The following is a 20,535-nucleotide window of genomic DNA, read 5'->3' as shown; positions in this document are numbered from 1 at the left end:
TGGGACACCCAGTCAAATAAGACACTAAATAAAAATAGGCCCAGTAACTAAGGCCCATTAACTAAAGACTTAATACCCAACCCAGACAAGAGGATAACAAAATATCAATCGAACCAACACTCCCCCTCAAGCTAAGCGTGGATGTCAATCATGTTTAGCTTGCCAAGTAAGTCCAAGAATTTCACTGTGGTTAGCCCTTTAGTTAAGACATCTGCAATCTGCATCTCTGAGGGAGTGTAAGGAATGCAGAGTTCTCTTGAGACTATTCTTTCTCTAACAAAGTGACGGTCTATCTCAATATGTTTTGTTCTATCATGTTGCATTGGGTTATTTGCAATGTTGATGGCAGCCTTGTTGTCATAGTACCACTTGAGAGGACACTCAATCTTCACTCCCAGTTCACCAAGAAGAATCTTAAGCCACAATAGTTCCGCAACACCATGAGCCATAGCTCAATATTCAGCCTCTACGCTAGACCTGGCAACCACTTTCTGTTTTTTACTTCTCCATGCAACTAAATTTCCTTCAACAAAGGTGTAGTATCCTGAAGTCGACTTTCTATCACCTACAGAACCAGCCCAATCTGCATTAGTATATCCTTCAACTTCAATTTTATTGTTTTTTCTGAATAGAATCCCTTTCCCAGGGCAAGACTTCAAATATCTGAGAATCCTTTCTACAGCTTTCATGTGAGGAATTTTTGGATTGTGCATGAACTGACTGACAACATGAACTAGCTTTTGGTATCTTTCCTTGTCAGGGTAGTCCTCTCCTACCGACTCCTGTAGACCATGGTTTGGTTCTATTGGAGTATCTACTTGCTTGCACCCCAACATGCCTGTCTCTTGTAGAAGGTCAAGGATGTATTTCCGTTGACATATATAGATGCCCTCTTTGGATCTAGCAACTTCAATCCCTAGAAAGTATCTCAGTTGACCCAGGTCTTTGATTTCAAATTCAGTAGCTAGGACCTCCTTCAACCTTTTAATCTCTTCCTTATCATCCCCAGTAATTACCATATCATCTACATAGACGATAAGAGTTGTAAGTTTCCCATTTCTCTTCCTTATGAATAGGGTATGATTTGCCCCGCTTTGAGTATAACCACCTTTCTTCATGGCTCCACATAGCTTCTCAAACCAAGCTCGAGGGGATTGTTTAAGGGCATATAGTGCTTTTCGCAGTCTACACACTTTCCTGCCAAATTCATAACCTGGTGGAGGATCCATGAATACCTCCTCATGTAGATCACCATTTAAAAGGCATTCTTCACATCCAACTGATGAAGCTCCCACGAGAAATTTGCAGCTAATGATAGTAGAATTCTGATAGTGTTGAGTTTTGCTACCGGAGAAAATGTTTTTTTTTAGTCAATTCCTTCCTTTTGAGTAAATCCCTTTGCTACGAGTCTAGCCTTGTATCTTTCAATGGACCCATCCTCCCTATGCTTCACAGTGAACACCCACTTGCATCCAACAGTGCCTTTCCCTTCTAGTAGATCTACTAATTCCCAAGTCCCTACTTTTATTAAGGCCTTCATTTCTTCATTCATAGCTTCTTTCCACTTTGGGTCAGACACTACCTCTGAGTACCTAGTAGGAACATGCAAGTAGCCAGGACATGACTGTAGCAAGTTGAGCAACATTTGTGATACATCCTTACATAACTTTATTTTGCTAGAACATATTTCAATTTTCAAGTGATACTGGAATTATGAACTGTGTTTTACTACTAGTTTTATGGTTTTGGTGATAATCATTATTACTTAAACATTTTCTTTTTGTATACAAATACATTTGTCAAGTTTCTACTTTTTTATATTTTCATGATTTGTGAAAGTTATTTGGCTTTTTATCATTATTACATTGATAATTTATGCTTATTCTTTTATATATGTTCTGATGCATTTCCTACTCTCTCCTTCTCTCTTGTGCAGACGTAGCCCTTGTGACATCTTTGAGAGATGGAATGAACCTTGTTAGCTATGAGTTTGTGGCATGCCAAGATTCAAGGAAAGGGGTTCTCATTTTGAGTGAGGTAATTAACTATTACTATTTTCTCCGAGTTTACTTCTGAATTATCTAACCAGAATGTTTTGAAGTTGTTCCAATGTTTGTTGATATGCAACATAAGTATAATGAAAAGATTTTAAATATCCTGTTGAACAAAAATGTTTCATTAGAGATAGCTCAGGAATGCTGAGGGTTTGATTGGGTAATCTTGAATAGCCAGTTGAATGGTTCAACTAATCAATTGATTGAAGCAGTAGTTGTTTTGGGGGTGTTTGGAAGCCACAAACAAGGATATAATTTCATTTTGAGATTTCGTGTTATTCACTTCAATGATTTCTGTATCTAAAAAGCAATTGTGAGCAAAATGTTGTTGGAAACTAAAAGTGAGCTCATTTCAACAAATGATTTCCTTTTTAAGTATTTTCATTTCTATTACTTGGACCAATTTTCAAGAAGATCCTGTGTGCTCAAGGCTGGATTAATTTTTAATTCTCCTATTTTAGGTGATAATTTTTTAGGAATTACATTGCCAGTTTTTCTTAGATCCATGTTGGGTTGTTCAATTTTATTGGCAGTTGTAGGTTGGGTGGAGGCCTGATCCCGTTTAGGTTTGAAATATGTGTATCACTCACCTTTCCTTGACTGGTCATTTTATTAACTATGATGCCTAGATATGGAAATGGTAACAGCCATGGATATGGGAAATGAAGATACAACTCTATTTCCTAAAATCCTAGATATGAATATGGGTATGAGTATGGGTATCCTATGTAATATGCTCATGTCATGCATTTATAGCTAGTTTTCGGAGTTAAATATCATTTCTCAAGACATTATGCGTTGCGAAATTTAATTAAATTTCTAACGTGTGCTGATTTTTTATAGTGTAATTTGTTCACACATATCGTTTTATGTATTTTAAATCTGTTAATGCTATAGAGTAGATCTAGAAATATCCATGCAGTATCTGGTATCATATCCAATATGACTATGCTAATAGATTTCCCTAAGAGTAGGCTAGCAAGTGCTATCCACATTGCAAGTTACAATCTTTCCCTTGGGAGCTCTGCCCTAGTGGAGTCTCCGTATCTATAAGACATGACAATACTGTTAATGCAGTTCCTTGGTTTCCTAAACTACATTAGCAATATCAGGGAACACTTTTTTGCTCTTTTTGACCTCTCCATAGGATACCAACATTCTGTAATGTTGTATTAAACTGTTTAGTAACTTAAAGTGACAGGTTTAGATGTTATGTTGTTCTATAACCATTGTTTTGAATTTTCACTTGAGTTTATACTTTATCATGCTAAAAAATTATGTATGTTTAGCATCTATGATATTGTAAACAAGCCTACTCTAACCCAGTCCAAATTTATTTTGGTTGGGAAATGAACACCTTGAATTGGGTCAGCTTGGTTAAAGGTTTGGTAGGGTTGTCCTTGAAATGATCCACCAGGTGAAAGGTGCAGCTCTGAAGGTAAACTGTAGACAACAATCACTTATGTTTCTTTAACCCTCATTTTGGCAACTAAACCTGTTCATGGGCCGGGTGGCCCGACGGGCCGGCCCGACCCCCGGACGGGCTTGAACATGCTTATAGGCCCGTGGGCTTAAAGTCGGACCAAAAAGCCAGGCTTGCAATAAATTCGAGCCGGACTTGGCTTTTGTCAAAATAGCCCGGCCCGGCCCAACCTAATATTAAACTTAAAATTAGTTATGTGATTATGTCCATTTGAATAAATTTTTTGATTTAAGAATGTAAAGTTGTGTTTTAAAATATAAAGAAAGGGAAAAATACCATCTTGGAGGCCCATTGCTCATTTAAATAGAAAAAAAAATACTATCTGAATTTTTAATTCTAATTTGAATAGGGAAAATTGTTTTTTTTTCTCAATTAGGTCGGGCTTCGGGCTCGGGCCCAAGTTATAGGCCCGTTGGTCAGGCCGGGCTCGGGCTCAGGCTCGAGCCTAGTATATTTTCATTAGTGACAAGTGAAAGCCCGGCCCGGCCCATGAACAGGTATATTGGCAACGGAGGTTTGTATTTTCTAGTCTAATTTATTCACAAGATGCCATCATGTGTTCTGCATGAACACTTGAAATATGTATCCTCTGCAAGGATACTCTGCTGTAGTATGATCATAGTTTTCTTGATCAAGGAGAGTGTATTTTGTGACCTATGCAGTTAAGGTCTGATGACTTAGGCATGAAATAGGCACCTCCTTGCATTCTCATTGATAAAGTAGGACCCAATGCTCAACCTGATGAATTCTTTCTCATGATGTTCTTGACCTCATTAGAGAAAATCTTGAATAAGCTTCCTTTAATCAAATTTGATCCATATGCTGAAATTGTAACCTCTTGTGCATGCATTGGCCATCATGATGGAGGAATCTACAAAGCTTTTTGTGTTCATACTCAAGTCCCACCATATAGAAATTCGTTGTACGGTCGCATTTTATGTACACAACCTTTTTGATGAAGTAATATATGTACAATTATCATTTTATTGTATGTATTTTAATGTATGCATAGATGTTATTCAGTTTTATGGCCTTTTTCCATCTTATACAATCTTTCCTATCTATGATTGGTGAGTTTCTTGAGCTATACTTTCAATTGACACCTTTGACTTGTTTCTAGTTTGCAGGAGCTGCACAGTCTCTTGGTGCTGGAGCTATCCTGGTAAACCCATGGAACATTACAGAAGTTGCTTCTGCAATTGGTCAAGCTTTGAACATGCCAGCTGATGAAAGAGAAAAACGACATCGTCATAACTTTTTGCATGTGACTACCCACACTGCTCAAGATTGGGCTGAAACCTTTGTAAGGTGTGGTAAATCAGCCTAGATCTCTTTGGGGCTAACATTGCAATCTTTTCTTTTGATATGAAATTTGAAATATATCATTTTAGAAATGCTGATGCTCAACCCATGCTATATTTGCTTGTGTAAACAAGCACCCAAGAAAAGAATTACATGTAATGTTATTTCCTTCCATTCATTAGTGGTGCTTTTGTAAGAAGAAATCCTCTCTTTTAGTACCATGAACAATTACAAAAAAACTTGCTTGGGGTAAGTTGAATGCCATGGTTAACTACTTGATAGTAATCGCCAAATGGATGGGGGAAATGACTAAGAGGTCTTATTATACTCTTCTGGTTGGAGGATGTTTAAGCATATTTGTAATTTGGATTCATTTCTGCTGTGTTATTGTAATTTCTGGTTGTATTGAGGATTACCTGTAATTCCATTTTATTTTTGCATGGCTTGTTTGGCAAGACAACTGGTATTAGCTTATGTAAGCTGCTATCTATGGTTATTATGTGAGAGGAGAGATGTGTGGAGGGTATGGTTTCTGCTTCCAGATCAGCTTTTATTCTTCTATTTTCTAATAGTGGGTTTATGTTGTTTTTTCTCCCGTGGATGTAAGCTTCTATGCCTATCCACATAAATCTGATTCCTTGCCAGTTACCTCTTGTTACTTGTTTCTTGTCTTAGTTATGGCTTGTTCTTTATTATTATTTTTATTTATAATATTTTGTTTGATATGGTCTGGCTTTTAGTCATGGAGATATTATATAATTTGCATCTGGTTGTGCTTGACTATTCTATTTTATACTTGGTGTTTGGGCAACTCTCTAGCTTCCTCTATGGTATTTGAGATGTGGTGTTTTATGCTGTCACTATCCTATATGTAGTGAACTGAATGATACCATCGTTGAAGCTCAACTGAGGACAAGACAAATTCCACCACCACTTCCAGTCAAGGATGCTGTTGAACGCTATTTGCAGTCTCGGAACCGATTGCTCATACTGGTATTCTTCTTTCCATACTTTATTAATTACTGTTGGAACTTGAAATAACTGTGACTACCACATTTTAGTTCAATAAGGAAATCACCCCACATTCCCCTTGTGTATTTCTCATTTGTGCTCATGCATAACTTTTGATCATGCCAAGCCTTTATTGATATTAGACCAACAGACGGTGCAAAACTCTTGGAATTTCACTCTCTCCTCTCTTGTTCAGTAAAAGCCTTTGGATTAATAGATAGGATAAAGCTCTCTCAGAAGATGCTATTGGGCCTCCAGTAGCTAGAAAAGCTTTAATTAATATTTAATGGTCGCTTGATCATGAAAAAGCATTTAATCACATATTTCATTTGAAATTATAATTCCTGCACAAATTTTTTCTCATGTGTAGCAAGTCTTCTGTGCAAGTATGAGAGTCACTGCTAAGCTGATGTAGAATGATGGATGATGATTAATCTAATCATGTTTAGCCATAGTTGCAAAGTCATCATTGTGGTGACAAGAAACTCTTGGGTTGGGTGACACTTGGCCTGAGCCTGAATGCCATGAGCTATGTCAAAATGGCGACTGTCTGGCACCTTAGTGTAATATTATTATTATGAATGCATTTTATTAACATGTGTTAATACATCCTATCATATACAGTATATACTAATGTTTTATTTTAGATTTTTACTATTGTAACATAAAAGAGCCAAGAGTTTTGGGGGTGGGGTCCATTTTTCTTCCTTTGCTTTCTACAATTACTCTCTCTTTCTTATATTAAAAAGAAAAGGAGTTCTACCCCTTGATTCTTTTTCTTCTTTTCCATTCATTTAATCCTCTTTATTTTAAATCTTTTATTAGTAAAGAGCATTATAGCTTTCTTTAGTTGGTAATACTTTTTCTAACTTGTAATTTATCTATTAAATACTTATTGTATTGCAATATTGTGTATGGAATAATTGAAATTAATAAACTTAAAATGTTATTGAGAATTTGAAACTTGATAAGATCTTAAATATTAATCTTTGAAAGCATTTAATAATATTATTTAAAATTATAAAAGGGCATACTCATTTGAATAATTATATCATTATAAAGTGACTAAAATGATTACACCATTTCAAGATGGCCACTTTCTTGGCTTAGAATAAAATTACAGGTTTAAAAGATAAATAGTGCCCAAGGAATTTGTAGATCTGAAGCCATCTCATTTCGTTAATCAATGGGAGAAAATTCTTTTTGACTATAATGTACATGTGTGAATAGATAACATGAATATTGTCTTTGTACATCCCTCAATAGCCCAGTGGAGGCTGGGGTCTATACCTTTTTGTAATTACTTTCTTTGAAGGAATCTCTCCCTCTTGAGCAATGAAATTATATTATACTTGTTAAAAAATGATATATATATATATATATATATAATCCATTGTTTATAATTTAGTTTAGAAATATTTATTTTATTATGTTTTGTTAATTTAGATATGAATACGCTTCTTTCTTATGTTACTATATTATTTATCCTTTTATAAGAGTTTAAAATATTAAAAATTTGACTATATTTTATTAATTTATGCATAGTTAAAATGTTTCATAAAGAGAAATAAGAAGGAAAAATTCATATGTAATTATAAACTAAAAAAAAATAATGGGTTTAAAAAGAAAAAAAAAACATGTTTGGATGATATCTATGTACATGTAAGTTAAAAAGCCTTAAATTGATTTAATTAACAAAAGTAAAACTTGTTGAGAACAATATAGGAATATTTGAATGTACTGGGAAATATGTCATGATATATTCCAATAATATTTTGTACTGGTGCACATTTGCTGAATATTACTGCTAGTTGTTAGTGTCAATGATTGTTGGTTACTATACAAAATAGGAAATTAAACTAGAATTTAGGGATTTTGTATTTTCAAAACTTTCACCTAGGCAATGCCTATGAAGGCACCTAGGTGCTCCCTAATCACCTAGCTTTGCCTTGGTGCCTTGACAACTATGCTGGTATCTATATTCTGGCATGCCTATCTAATTGTACTTTTAGTGTATGACCTACAGGTATTGATGCTCCATAGGGATCTTACTTGTGTCATTTTTCATATAAATTACTTTGATCTTGTTACTCAATAGGAGGGGGAGAAAAAAGGACAGTTCTTTCTTGTTATAATTGGGGAAAGAACGGGCATGGTTGAGAATTGCCAGTTCTCAGTTCTCTCCCTTCCCCACCCCCCCACCCCCCCCAGAATAAACAATTAAGTTGGATCCTGTTTATGTTTTTTCCTTTCATGATGTAAAGTTCTCAACTTTTCAATACCTGTAATTCTAGAGCACAATTTATACTGCCTGTATCTAGTGATTTCCTTAATAACTGTAAAATGGTGAAGGCTTCTACCCCATTTCATCAGGGAATTCCATGGTGAGTTTGGACGCTATGGTTTAGTGATTAGTTTGTTGTCCTACCTGAAGTTCATTTAAGATCCACCTATGCGTTTGGGATTCCTTCTTTTTTTCTCAAGTTTTCTTTCACTTAGCTATTTTGAATTTATGTTATGGTTCTTTGTGCTTCAAAACTACAGGGATTCAATGCAACATTAACTGAACCTGTGGATACTCCTGGTAGAAGAGGGGGTGATCAAATTAAAGAGATGGAGCTTAAATTGCATCAAGATTTAAAAGATCCCTTGGCAATACTTTGCAGTGATCCAAGGACCACAATTGTTGTCCTCAGTGGAAGTGACAGAAATATTTTGGACGAAGTAAATCTAGTTTTCATGTTTACTTTTCCTCTTACCTATCATTAGTTTATCATACTTTTATACCATATGATTGCTTTCACAGAACTTTGGAGAATACAACCTGTGGTTGGCAGCTGAAAATGGGATGTTTCTACGCCGTGCTAAAGGAGACTGGATGACAACAATGCCTGAGCATCTTAATATGGATTGGGTTGATAGTGTGAAGGTGCTTGATGCTTAATTTTCAAACCATCAATTGTATGCTATCATTTGGATACTTGTACATGCTTAGCATACCTATATATTATGGAAAGTTGGAAACCAAATATGACATCAGATAATTTATGGAAATTTTGAGCACACTACTGCTAAAATATGTAGAATGTTAGTTTCCACATCAGTATAATCAAATTGTTGCCAATGTGTCAACTAGGAAGTTGCCAAGGTTTTTTGGATGCCCATCACCTAGGTGACCAACTAGGAGGGTGGTATAGATATAAACATCTTAATGGGGATTATATGACTCAATATACCCTCCATCTATATTGTTATTAGCATATGTAACTCATTCTTAATAGGTAGAAATTCATGCAGATCTAAAAATAGGGCTTTAATCCTTCTGAGTTTTTCGTCTTTTATCCCAAAATCTTGTCAACGTTTCTGAAAATCAATTTTGAGTTGTCATTGCATCAGTTGCTGATTCAGATTGTGATTTATTGTTTACAATTAACTTGGAATTCCATAATACTTGTGCATGATTATGTACATGCATTAAAAAATATGTATGTATCTATTAGTCATTAATTTTTGTTGCCTTGACAATGTCTAGTTGTTGCTTAGGCATAGACTTACATTGCCGGGCCAAAACACTTGGACATGGCCTAGCCATCTTAACTGCACTGATTGAGATATGTTATTTATATAACAACCAAAAATAAAAACATGGCATGTAAATATCAAATAGGCTATCTCTATTGTATCTGTTTGCTAGATCTAAGGAAATAAAGAGTCAAGATGTTGTCTTCCAGATTCTTAACTTGTGATGCTATTATTGATTTTTCAGCATGTTTTTGAGTACTTCACAGAAAGAACACCTCGTTCTCATTTTGAGCTTCGTGAGACTTCACTTGTGTGGAATTACAAGTATGCAGGTGCTTGATCAGATGTTTGATTTATTTTAGTTCTGGTTGTTTTTTTCTATTCTCTCTTTGTTTGTCATTTTAATCATCATTAGTTTTATATGCAGTTGTTTATTTCTTTCTCATCTTGTTTTGACCATAGATGTTGAATTTGGGCGACTCCAAGCAAGGGATCTGTTGCAACACCTATGGACAGGCCCGATTTCTAATGCAGCAGTTGATGTTGTCCAAGGTAGCCGATCAGTTGAGGTTCGATCAGTTGGTGTTACGAAGGTAATTTATCTTTGGTATATTGGATTTATTGCCATGTTGTTTAAGCATGGTAATTACAAAACCTTATCTTCCCTCTTGGATATGTGTTCACACAGGGTGCAGCAATTGATCGCATACTAGGAGAAATAATCCACAGCAAATGCATGACAACACCAATTGACTATGTTCTTTGTGTTGGTCACTTTTTAGGGAAGGTATATTTCTCTTCAAAAGATTAAGATTTTATCATTAAGAATGCTCTAGAATTTATATGTTTTTAGTCTAAAGAATTTTCTAGTATCACATTTTGCTTTAGCTTGAATTTGTAAGTGTAAGACAATGGGGTTACAAAAGTACTTTGGCTTGGCTGACCCAGTGTATAACTGGGTCAGACTGGACCGTTTCAGACCATTTATCCGTCTAATAAAGAACCATTTGCTTTAGAAGTGTAACGTGAATCAGCATGGCTCACTTTTGTGGGTTGCCCGCATTGTTGCAGGTTGTGCTGTGCCAGCATGCAAGCCTTAGGGGTGTCGTGGTTAAGTTACGAACCATGGGCCCATTTTCTAAACTGAATAACTGAAACCGAACCAAAGCCAACTAGTTAACTGGTTGATCTTTTCGGTTAACTACCAATTCAGTTCATTGGTTTTTTGGTTTTTGATATTTATATTATATATTATAAATAAACATATAAATATATAATAAAAATACTAGAGATGCATATAAAATATTATATTATAAATAACAAATGATATATTATATATTATAATAATATATATTTATATATAATGCATATATTCATTTATAAAATATAGATAATATAAAATATATATGAAAAATATATATAATATACATAATATTATATATACATATATATTGGTCGGTTTGGTTAATTGTCGGTTTTCGAAAATATCGAACCAACCGCTCTGGTTAATCAGAATTTTCAGTTCACTTCAGTTTGGTTTTTCAGTTTTTTGATGATGACCCCTAGCAAGCCTTGGTGGGCCATGCCTACCTGGCCTAGAGTCCCTTAAAAGGGAAGCTCGGCATGGCCCATTGCTCGAGCCCAAGCAGGCCTATGCCATGTCAGGCTATAGGTCGAGACATGGGTAGCACGATTTTTTAAAGAAAATATGAAAAAATAATAATAAATTATATTATATTAATAAAATAGACAAGAAATTAAAAAAAAAAAAAAAACTTAAAAAAAAATTATATGAATTTTGATGTACACAATTGTTTATATATCCTAATTTGTTTTCCCGTGCTCTTACTAGGCGTTCTCTAGAAATGACACACTGTACCCTAACCTGAGTGTAGTGTTAAGTGGGTAAGGATTTGCTAGGATATAGTAGATATGGCTTTAAATAGAATGGATTGGCAAGAAAGGATTCATGTAGCGGACCCCATATAGTTGGGATAAGGCATGGATGATGATGATTGTTTATATATGAAATAATAAAATGAAAATGAAACAAATTGCAATAAAATTGAAAATAAAAATCTATATATATACATATGTATATAATTTGTGTATGCGGGGGGGTGGGGGGGGACCGTGTGCCATGTTGGCTGGTGGAACTCAAAACCACTAGCTCGACGTGGCACAAGGGTTTTGGTCGGGCCAGGTATAGCCCAAGTCATGCTGGGCAATGCCTTCCCCAAGTGGCCTAACCCACTTTATAGCTCTAATTTGCATTAACTAAGTGTTAGAATATTCTAGGATAATAATTAAGGGGTAAATTGAGAAAAGATAAAAAGCAAAAAAGACTCTAGAGCATGAGAGACCCAAAATACTATAAATAGGGACCCATACCCAAATATGAGGAGAATTTTTTATAATACACCCATCCGACCCATATTTCTCTCGCTTTCACGCCAATCACCAACCTACTCCATCTCCCTTCTGCCGGAATTCCAGAGCTGGTGAACTACAATGGCCTAATCTTTCGTTGGAGGGTATGTAGGAAACCCCTTTGGGGTCCTAGCCAACTCTTCTCCCCTTATCTTTTCCCCTTTTGGTTCAAATCACCATTCTCCTTGGAATTTCGGAAAAAAACATGGCAGGGCAATTGGTTTCTATATTTTCACTAGACTTGAGTGGGCTAGTGTTGGTTTATGATGCCCCATTATTTCAACATGCTTAATGTCATATTGATACTGCATATTCTTAGAATCACACTTTTCATCATAATGGTTAACTTAAATTGTCTGGTCAACCAACATATATATCATAATCATCATCATAACCATCCCGACTATATGGTGTCGGCTAAGATGCACCTCAAAGGTTTTAGACAAGTTAAATGCATGTTAATTCTTGCAAGACTCAGTAGGGCCAATAGCACATTAAAAGTTAATACGTTTAAAAGGTAGGTACTTCACAACTTCGTTAGTGTTTGGTGATTGTCCCTTTGAAGTGGTCTTTGAGCTCTAGGATGTGAGTGCACTATAACTGGTTACATGGTATTTTATCATTCTAAAAGTCCACATACTTGAAACAAGAGTGAGAAAAATAGAGTAGAAAGCTTTAACAGATTGCTCCCTTGGGGAAATTTTATGCATTTTTTTAGGTAATGGATTGTGTCTGATACTCTGGTTAGTAGGTATTTAATATCATGTAGCTAAATCTTCTTGTGCTTGTTTAGCCACTTTTCAATTGCTTAATCCTTTAGACACCTGCACAAATATTTGTGAATTTGATTATTTTTTGTCTTTTTGCACTCTGTAGTTTATAACTACACTCCAGTTCCTCTCCAGTTGAGGCATGACTAGTCAGTCCTAGGTGCTGACTGAAGGCCATTACCGAATGTTGGTTCCAGTTCTCAGGGATCTTGTAGACTGAGAATATGGTCCTAACCCTCGGCATTTTTTTTTGCACCAAGTAGCTGCTCTATGGCTCAAACCTAGGTGCTGATAGTTGATGATAAAAGATATGCTCTAAATTTAACATATTGATGATGCAGTCTCATGAACGAATTAATATATACTACAACTATGCAAAATAGAATCATTCATCAAAAAAAAAAAAAAAAACTATGCAAAAAAGAATGACATTGAACATTTAGTTCAGTCTTTGTTTTGCAAACATAAAAAAGTTAGACCTATCCTAGGATAGGGAATTATAGTTTTTTTTTTTCCAAATAAAGTATACTACCTTGATTATTTGATGTCCTGTTTGTTTGTCGCAACTCCAAACCAGCAGACCACTAATTGGAAGAAAGAACTCAACTGCTTTCCTTTTTTATGCCTTTTTTTTCTATTTAAATACCGTCAACCAATCATGTTCCGTTATAAATATTTAAAGCAACGGCCAACAGTGCGAATATAAAAAAATACAAATATATTCTATTACTATTTTAAATTATTAGTGATACAAACAAACAAATAAAGTTTTAAAATGGTTTTGTGGTTGACTAGGATGACTAGTTGAGTAGCTGATGCTTAATCATCCCAGGGTACCCCTTCATGATTATCAACAGACTGGTTAGTGATGCAGTCGGTCAGTCTGGCCCTCATCAACTGACTAGCAGAATGAATAGTTGATGAGCAGTCAATGCTTTGTAGACACCTTCTAATTGCTGCATCACATATCAAAAGGATTACTGCTTATCAATATAGCTTATGTTACTTGGTGACATGTACTTGCTGATTTAGGATGAAGATATCTATACATTTTTCGAGCCAGAACTTCCTGCAGATCCATCAGGTACTGCAAGAGCCAAGGTAACCGATCCAATCAAGACATCCATTGAGAAACGGGCAGCACCAAAACTTTTGGCAAGTAAAAGTGCATCTAAGGCATGTCATGGTAAGACGCAGCGTACCTCAGCGGCCTCAGAGAAAAAAACAACCAATCATGTCAGTGGGACAGTGTGGCGGCCATCACAGGATAGTATCCCATGGCATGAGGGTTCAGTACTTGATCTCAAGGGAGAGAATTACTTCTCTTGCACTGTTGGGAGAAAGCGCTCCAATGCAAGATATCTCTTTGGTTCATCAGATGAAATTGTCACATTTCTGAAGGAGTTGGCGGCAGCATCTTCCTCAGGTTAAAATCATCAAGGTTTTGCTTCTTATGGATAGTCTTTGCCCGATTCAACCTGGCACTGGATCCTAGTGTGGTGGGTGATAACACAGTGGTTATTCAATTCTTTTGTGAGGCAAATATTGAGTTATCCCATGGCTTTTCTCTGCCTTTTTCTCCATTCTTAATAATTTGACTGTTGCTGTGGGAAAGCTCATTAAATGCTTCAGTTTTAACAGGATGACATTTGAGTCGCATATCCATTGCTATGAACATTACAAGGAAAGAAGAAAAAGATGGATAATGATTATTTGTCCAACGCTCCAAGAGGAAATCAAGAATGGGATAATTCTTCCTTTGCCCTGCCATGCTTTTGCATTGACTGCTCATTTTGCGAAAGGTTTTCATGGGGATTTAAGGTTTTAAACAATCTCAAACAAAATAGTCAAGATTACATAGATTTTAGAACAATGAAAAGAAACTTCAAAAAAATTAAGATTGAAAAAACTGTGCATAGATTGTGCGACTGTCGTGAATGCATTTTTTCATTTTTTTTTTTTGTTATTTTGTATGAATGTACAACATTGTAAGTTTCAAGATCCCTTCTCTTCTTTCTAGACAGATAAAAAAAAAAAAATCAATTGTATTAAGGGTCTAATTGTTTTTTTTTTATTTTGAGAAGGGGGAAAGTGTCAATGACTAATATACCAATGTTCCTTTTTTCAGATTTATGTGGGGTTCATGGAAAATTTATTTTCCTTGATATCAGGTGGATAAGTAACTATCTTTGGGAAAGTTACCCAACACTTAGGCCCCATTCATTTGTAGGTAATGCATGGAAAAATTGGTAAATGGGTAGCTTTTTCCCATTGGCCAACTTTCCTATGCTTTTTTGCATTAAGCAATGGGCCCCACAGTAAAGTTATCTTTACTTTCCTAGGTAAAGCTTATCCATGTTAATAAATACATTTGTCTAGGTAAATAATTTCCCAACAAGCAAACGAGGCCTAACTGTGTCAGATAAATAACAGTTCAAACAAGACTGACACCAAAGATCTAGAATTCCTCCATCGAACCTTTTAGCATTTTGAACCAACTCAGGTCCTTCCTATTGCATTTTTTATTAACATGCTTAAAACATGACAACCCGAGAATTAGAACATACTGAGTAGGTCCAGAATATGCCAACAGGCCCATGGAAGCACTACTCTTTGGTAACCATATCAACCACAACTACTACTGGAAACTCTGCTAGCCATCCGTAAATGATTTGCTCTAGTGCTTGTGTATACCATTGCTACTGCATTGCTTCAGCCGTTCAGGTTAGACATTTTTGCAGTCCTGAAGATTATGGTTTTCATACATCCACTAATGCAAGCAGAAAGAGTTCTAACATTGCCTAGCAAGAAATTCTCAAAGAACCATTTAATCTAGAAGTTTAATATGTTAGGTGAGGTCCCTGAATAGTTTTTATTTCTTAACATGCATCCTCATACAAAAGCCTATTGGGCTTGAAGCATGGACAAACATAGGTCCATCTATACCTTATGCTGAAATTTAATTAATTATAATGGGGCAATGAGAACCAAACAGTAAGACACTTGGTCAAACAGGCTCTAATACCATCAAGAATCTGTTGAACCTAGAAGCTTAAGCTGTTTGGTGAGGTCCCTAAATATGTTTTTATTCTCTAATTAAAATAATTAAGAATAAGTTCAATAAGCGAATTGGTTACATTTTCTTTTTTTCTCTCTCAACGTGTGGCCAGTGAGGAAAGCTTTAAAACACTTCCAATTTCCAAGGTAGGGGTGCAAGTCGAGTGGGTTGGGCCGGGTTTATCGTCAACCCAGGCCCGACCCTAACATTTGGAATTGGGCTCGCGCTTGGGTTGCTCAATGAACCCATTCTAAAATTATACGTGTAAATGTATTTATATAAATATGTATATATACTTATCTATATATGTAAATATGTCTGTATATAGATAAATATATATACAAGTGTATATATATATATATATATATATATGTATAAATGTATATAGTTGGACCAGACTCGGACTGGGTTCGAACTACCTATGGGTTAAGTCTGGAGCAGCCCGAAAAATAAATAACCCGACTTCTTGAGTCCAAACCCAGCCCGAGAATTGAAAATCTAAACCCAACCCATATAAAATTTTAGACTGAGCTGGTTCAGGCTAGCCCGCCCAAATTGTACTCCTATTTGATACTTGAACACAATTCTCATGGTTGTAGTAGTTATTTGTTAATATGCCACCATTTGAGCAAATATTTCATTCAAAAACCCTCTTTCAGGCTTTAGATCCGATGCTCTCATAAATAGTAGTCTTAATAAGCATGGCGTTTTTGCCAAAGTTATCATCTCAATAGGAATGAATACCCATATAAAAGCTATTTGTGATGCCCTAGATAAGACTTAAATTTTATTTCTTTTTAAATTTCATTTATTCTACAAAACGAAACAAGCCAAAAACTACATATAAATAGTATACTTCTCAATGTCGGTGGAATTAAGATGTGACGTACTGAAAAGAATGAAAAGATACTGGTCTTGGGGACTGGTTTGTTCTGAGTGAGGGACTCTTGATTTATGAAAGAGGAATCAGAGTGTAATGGTCAATGGAACAAAAACACCCTTATCTTGCGTTGAGATCATGTGCGCTTTTAATCGGTGATCCATTGAATTCATCCATGAACATGGCTTACGAATTGTAGAGTCACTCAGCTTTAATGCCACTTCTCCCATCCCATGCGTAGCCATCTCTTACCCAGCTTTTCGTTTTGCATTTTGTCTATTCTAATCACTGTTTTTAATCTTTTCTAGGTTGTACGACCTAACCACAATTTTTCTTTTTCCTCATGGAAACTAGAAGAAAAAGAGAAAACCTAATTTGAGTAAATTTGGAACTTTAATGGGTTATCAAAGTAATGAAATTAATGTTTAAAATTATATTGGGTATGTCATATCATATCTTTTACCGATTGATGCCTTTATTTTAAGTTGTTTTAAGAATATTTTTTAATAATTAAATAATATCAAAATGGCCCCCTCTGAAATTTTGAAAAAATATAAATTACAAGGCTCAAAGTATCGATACACCCCTTTTGACATATCAGCCGGGTTATATCAATATTTTGAACCATGTTTACTCTCTATACATAAGCTGAATCTTCCTATGGAGAGCAAGAAAATATCAGAATGTTCTAAGTCAATTCATCCCCCTTAATTAGAAAACCCGTTTAGTGCAAGTGTATTGCTTATAGAAATGCCCTAGAGAGCCTGCAATAATTGCAACTTGTTCTTTCTTCATTCTTCATAGCTGGGCTTTAATTTCCATCTTCACATGTGCGGATGGTCTGGACCACTGGACAAAATAACTATTCTGATCTTGTCATGTATCTAAATATGTAGAGTGTAAAATGGTTCATATAAATTATAAAGTTGGATTAGTTTTGTATTGAGAAATTTACCTTCTTATCAAACAAATTTTTAGCTGTAACCGATGCAAACATGAATTCTAATAAAGCATATACATTTTTTTTTTATCAAAAGCCCACTTGAATGCAAATTTACTTCTTTTTTTACTGATGTACCTTTACATCTTATTATCAATGTAAATATACAATGGAAAATTTATTTTCTGTCATTTATCAGTGCATAAATGTAATGTTGTCAAATACAAGCAAAAACAAACCAAAGTGCAAATTATTTACCCTAAACTGAAATTTACACTCCACTCTATTTGCATCATTTTCAAACGCAGACAGACATAGTGATTATGGCATTAAGTACAATTATTAATACACACTTAAATGTTGGTGGCGTGGTGTTTGATCCATTTACTGTTTGAATTTTTGAACCAGAGCAATTAATCATTTACTCTGAGCATTATGAAGGAGCCTGGTTCCGTCTTCACTAAGTAACAACTACAAAGTATAAGATTATAAGAAAAAGAGGGAGCTGATGAGCAACAAGATGAGATCTGACTTTGGAGACACAACATGTATTTGAAAAAAGTTTTAGGAGGAAGTCGTTATAGAGGAAGTGAATAATGCTCCTTTGTGGGCCGAAAATTTGCTGACTACTAACATCTGGTTTACTACTTATAGTGCCAAGAAAGATACCCAAGTTTCCAACAATTTCTTTGGGAAACATGGCACATTGGATTGCAATCTTTCACGTTTCACCCCAGGATTCGATATTGATAATAACAGGTCATGGCCCTACAGACAGAGGAACCATGAAAATTCTACTGTACGTCTTGTGGAAAATTTTCATTTCCCAAAAAGGTGCTGGAACTTGAGATGGTCAGAAATCAGCCCACGACATCTCTAGAAGGAATATATTTGGGTAGGGCTCATTAAGGTCTTATGGTTTAGCTCAGCTTTGGATTGGCCCAGATTTGTCCAGATCCAACTTAAACTCAATTTTAGACCATAAAATTGAACCTGGTTCTGATCTTGGCCCATTTTTTCTAGTCATGTATTTGACGATCATCAATTTTTGAATTTGGTCTCTTTGTAATTATAAGGAAATAAATGTAATTTAAACAATCACTTTTCTTCATTAAGTATCATGTTTAAGGCATTAACTCTTATTAACATTTATTGAATCCTATTCTTGACTAGAATACTCCTCTTTTTTAATTTAGTCATTTCTAATTGCGGGGGTAAAATGTAATTTGAACTACTAAGTTTCTCCTCATTTAATTCCCTCTCATTAAGAGTTATATTTAGGGTATGAACTCTTATTTTTTCATTGAATCATATATTAAATAATCATATTAAAGAAAAATAAATGTGACAAAGAATAATTATTTTTATTGACAATAGAAATAAAATATAAATTAAAAGTCAACCAAAAATGGAGTTATTTTAATGTTTGATGGCAAGTCAATAATTTAACCTTTTGGGTCATAAATGTCAACATTTGATGTCATAATTAAATAATAATAATAATTAAAAAAATTAAAACACATAAAGGTATAAAATACAAGAAAAAATATAGAAAACAATTAGGCACATCTCTAATATAGTATACTCATCATATTAAACAAAAATAAGTGTAACAAGTAATAATCTTATAAACCTAAAAGCATAAAAAATAAAAAATTTTAAAAACATATTATTTATTATACTTGTATACAAATAAGTGTCCATACTCCATAACTTACGAAATCCCAAATCTATAATACTGCTGCAACTTTACCTCTTCAATCACTATATTATACTTAATCTTGTAGAGACAACGGAATGATAGATGAACTAGAAATAGAAAGACAACTGTGCCAGTCAATGTCAATTAATGGGAGAGGGAAGTTTTCCAGTTAGGGCTTAATTGGAATTAGTAGGCCATTTCAGTCCAGATTCGAAGGAAGCTTCCCATTTTGTTTTCTCTTGTTATTCATTCTTTAATATATTTTATTCATATATTTTTAAACTATCCGTAGAAATAAATATAAAATAAAATAAAAAGAAATACACACTGCGGTTAGAATCGTTCATACAAAATTAGAATTTGGGAATTCATAAGAGGTTTTATAAATCAGATACATCGCTTTTGTTACAAGGTCCATCTCGGACGGTAGGACACTTGAAATAGAAATATTTTCTAAATGACAAAAAAAAAACTATATCTTAAAATAATAACGAGGTAATTAAAAACATTGAAATTATCTGTCAAAAAAAAAAAGAAAAAACTAAACAAAGAAATGAGTTGTCTGTGTAATTCCAAAGATTTAAATGTTGATTAAACCATTAATTTAATTCACCAAAACCCAATATCCATCTGCCTTCCTTCTTATCCATTTGGTTATTCTTGGTGGGTCACTCATCTATAGTTTGGTAATTAACCTTTTGGTCATTTGCAAAATAACAATTATTTGGGGATATTTTGAGTATATTAAGATATATTAATAATGTAACAATGGTAGACAATGTATGATTGAGAGTAGTAATTTTGCAAATTCTATTTGCTATTTTGCTTTGGTGACGTTTGGCATTAATGATGATTTCTCCTTGTCGATTTTCCAGTGATTTTTGGAATCATTGATTTTTGAAAAATCATCAAAATTTATTATTTGATATCATTTATATCATGTAAGCTGATTTTTGAGAAATCATTATCTTTGAGTCTGTTTGGTACTGATTTTCAAGGGTCAGTTATTTTTGTATTAAAGTTATTATTCAGTTCTATGTTGGATGCCATGTCGTCCTCAAAATTGGAATCAGTTAAAAATTAGGAAATCACTAGAAAAGATGATCCCTGAAAAGGGTTGATTTCAATAATCGCTTCTTTGGCTGGTTTCTCAAAAATCGACATAACCAGACAACCAATTCTGATGTGGATCCTACATGGCGCTGATTTATGGAAAATGATCATCAATGCCATGCATCACCTTTAATAGATATTTTAAAGTTAATTATATAATTTCACTAGAATATTTAAATAATTCTTAAATTTTTTAATTCAAACTTTCTTTAAATAGATATAGATAAAAAGTAAGAGTGGATAAATAGGAATTAGAGATACCTTAGAAAT

At 34.5% G+C, this 20,535-nt stretch overlaps 1 protein-coding gene across 3 annotated transcripts in view; it reads left to right on the top strand.

Moving 5' to 3' along the window:
- Positions 1–14,723, top strand: part of LOC148867075 (alpha,alpha-trehalose-phosphate synthase [UDP-forming] 1-like) — a 71,376-nt gene extending 56,653 nt beyond the window's left edge. For all 3 annotated transcript variants that reach the window (XM_088979976.1, XM_088979978.1, XM_088979977.1), the window contains exons 10-18: positions 1,937–2,037; positions 4,658–4,845; positions 5,715–5,832; positions 8,395–8,574; positions 8,657–8,779; positions 9,617–9,704; positions 9,835–9,965; positions 10,061–10,159; positions 13,605–14,723. In XM_088979976.1, the coding sequence (XP_088836102.1) occupies positions 1,937–2,037; positions 4,658–4,845; positions 5,715–5,832; positions 8,395–8,574; positions 8,657–8,779; positions 9,617–9,704; positions 9,835–9,965; positions 10,061–10,159; positions 13,605–14,003 (1,427 nt within the window). In that variant the 3' untranslated portion in view covers positions 14,004–14,723. The remainder of the gene's footprint in view (positions 1–1,936; positions 2,038–4,657; positions 4,846–5,714; positions 5,833–8,394; positions 8,575–8,656; positions 8,780–9,616; positions 9,705–9,834; positions 9,966–10,060; positions 10,160–13,604) is intronic.
- The last annotated feature ends 5,812 nt before the right edge of the window (positions 14,724–20,535 follow it).

This window comes from Nelumbo lutea, chromosome 3, assembly GCF_056320005.1.
Source record: "Nelumbo lutea isolate HS-2025 chromosome 3, American lotus-T2T, whole genome shotgun sequence".
In the NCBI taxonomy this organism is placed as follows: domain Eukaryota; kingdom Viridiplantae; phylum Streptophyta; class Magnoliopsida; order Proteales; family Nelumbonaceae; genus Nelumbo; species Nelumbo lutea.
Note: the sequence above shows the minus strand (reverse complement) of the source record. Positions and strands in the feature narration are given on the sequence as shown.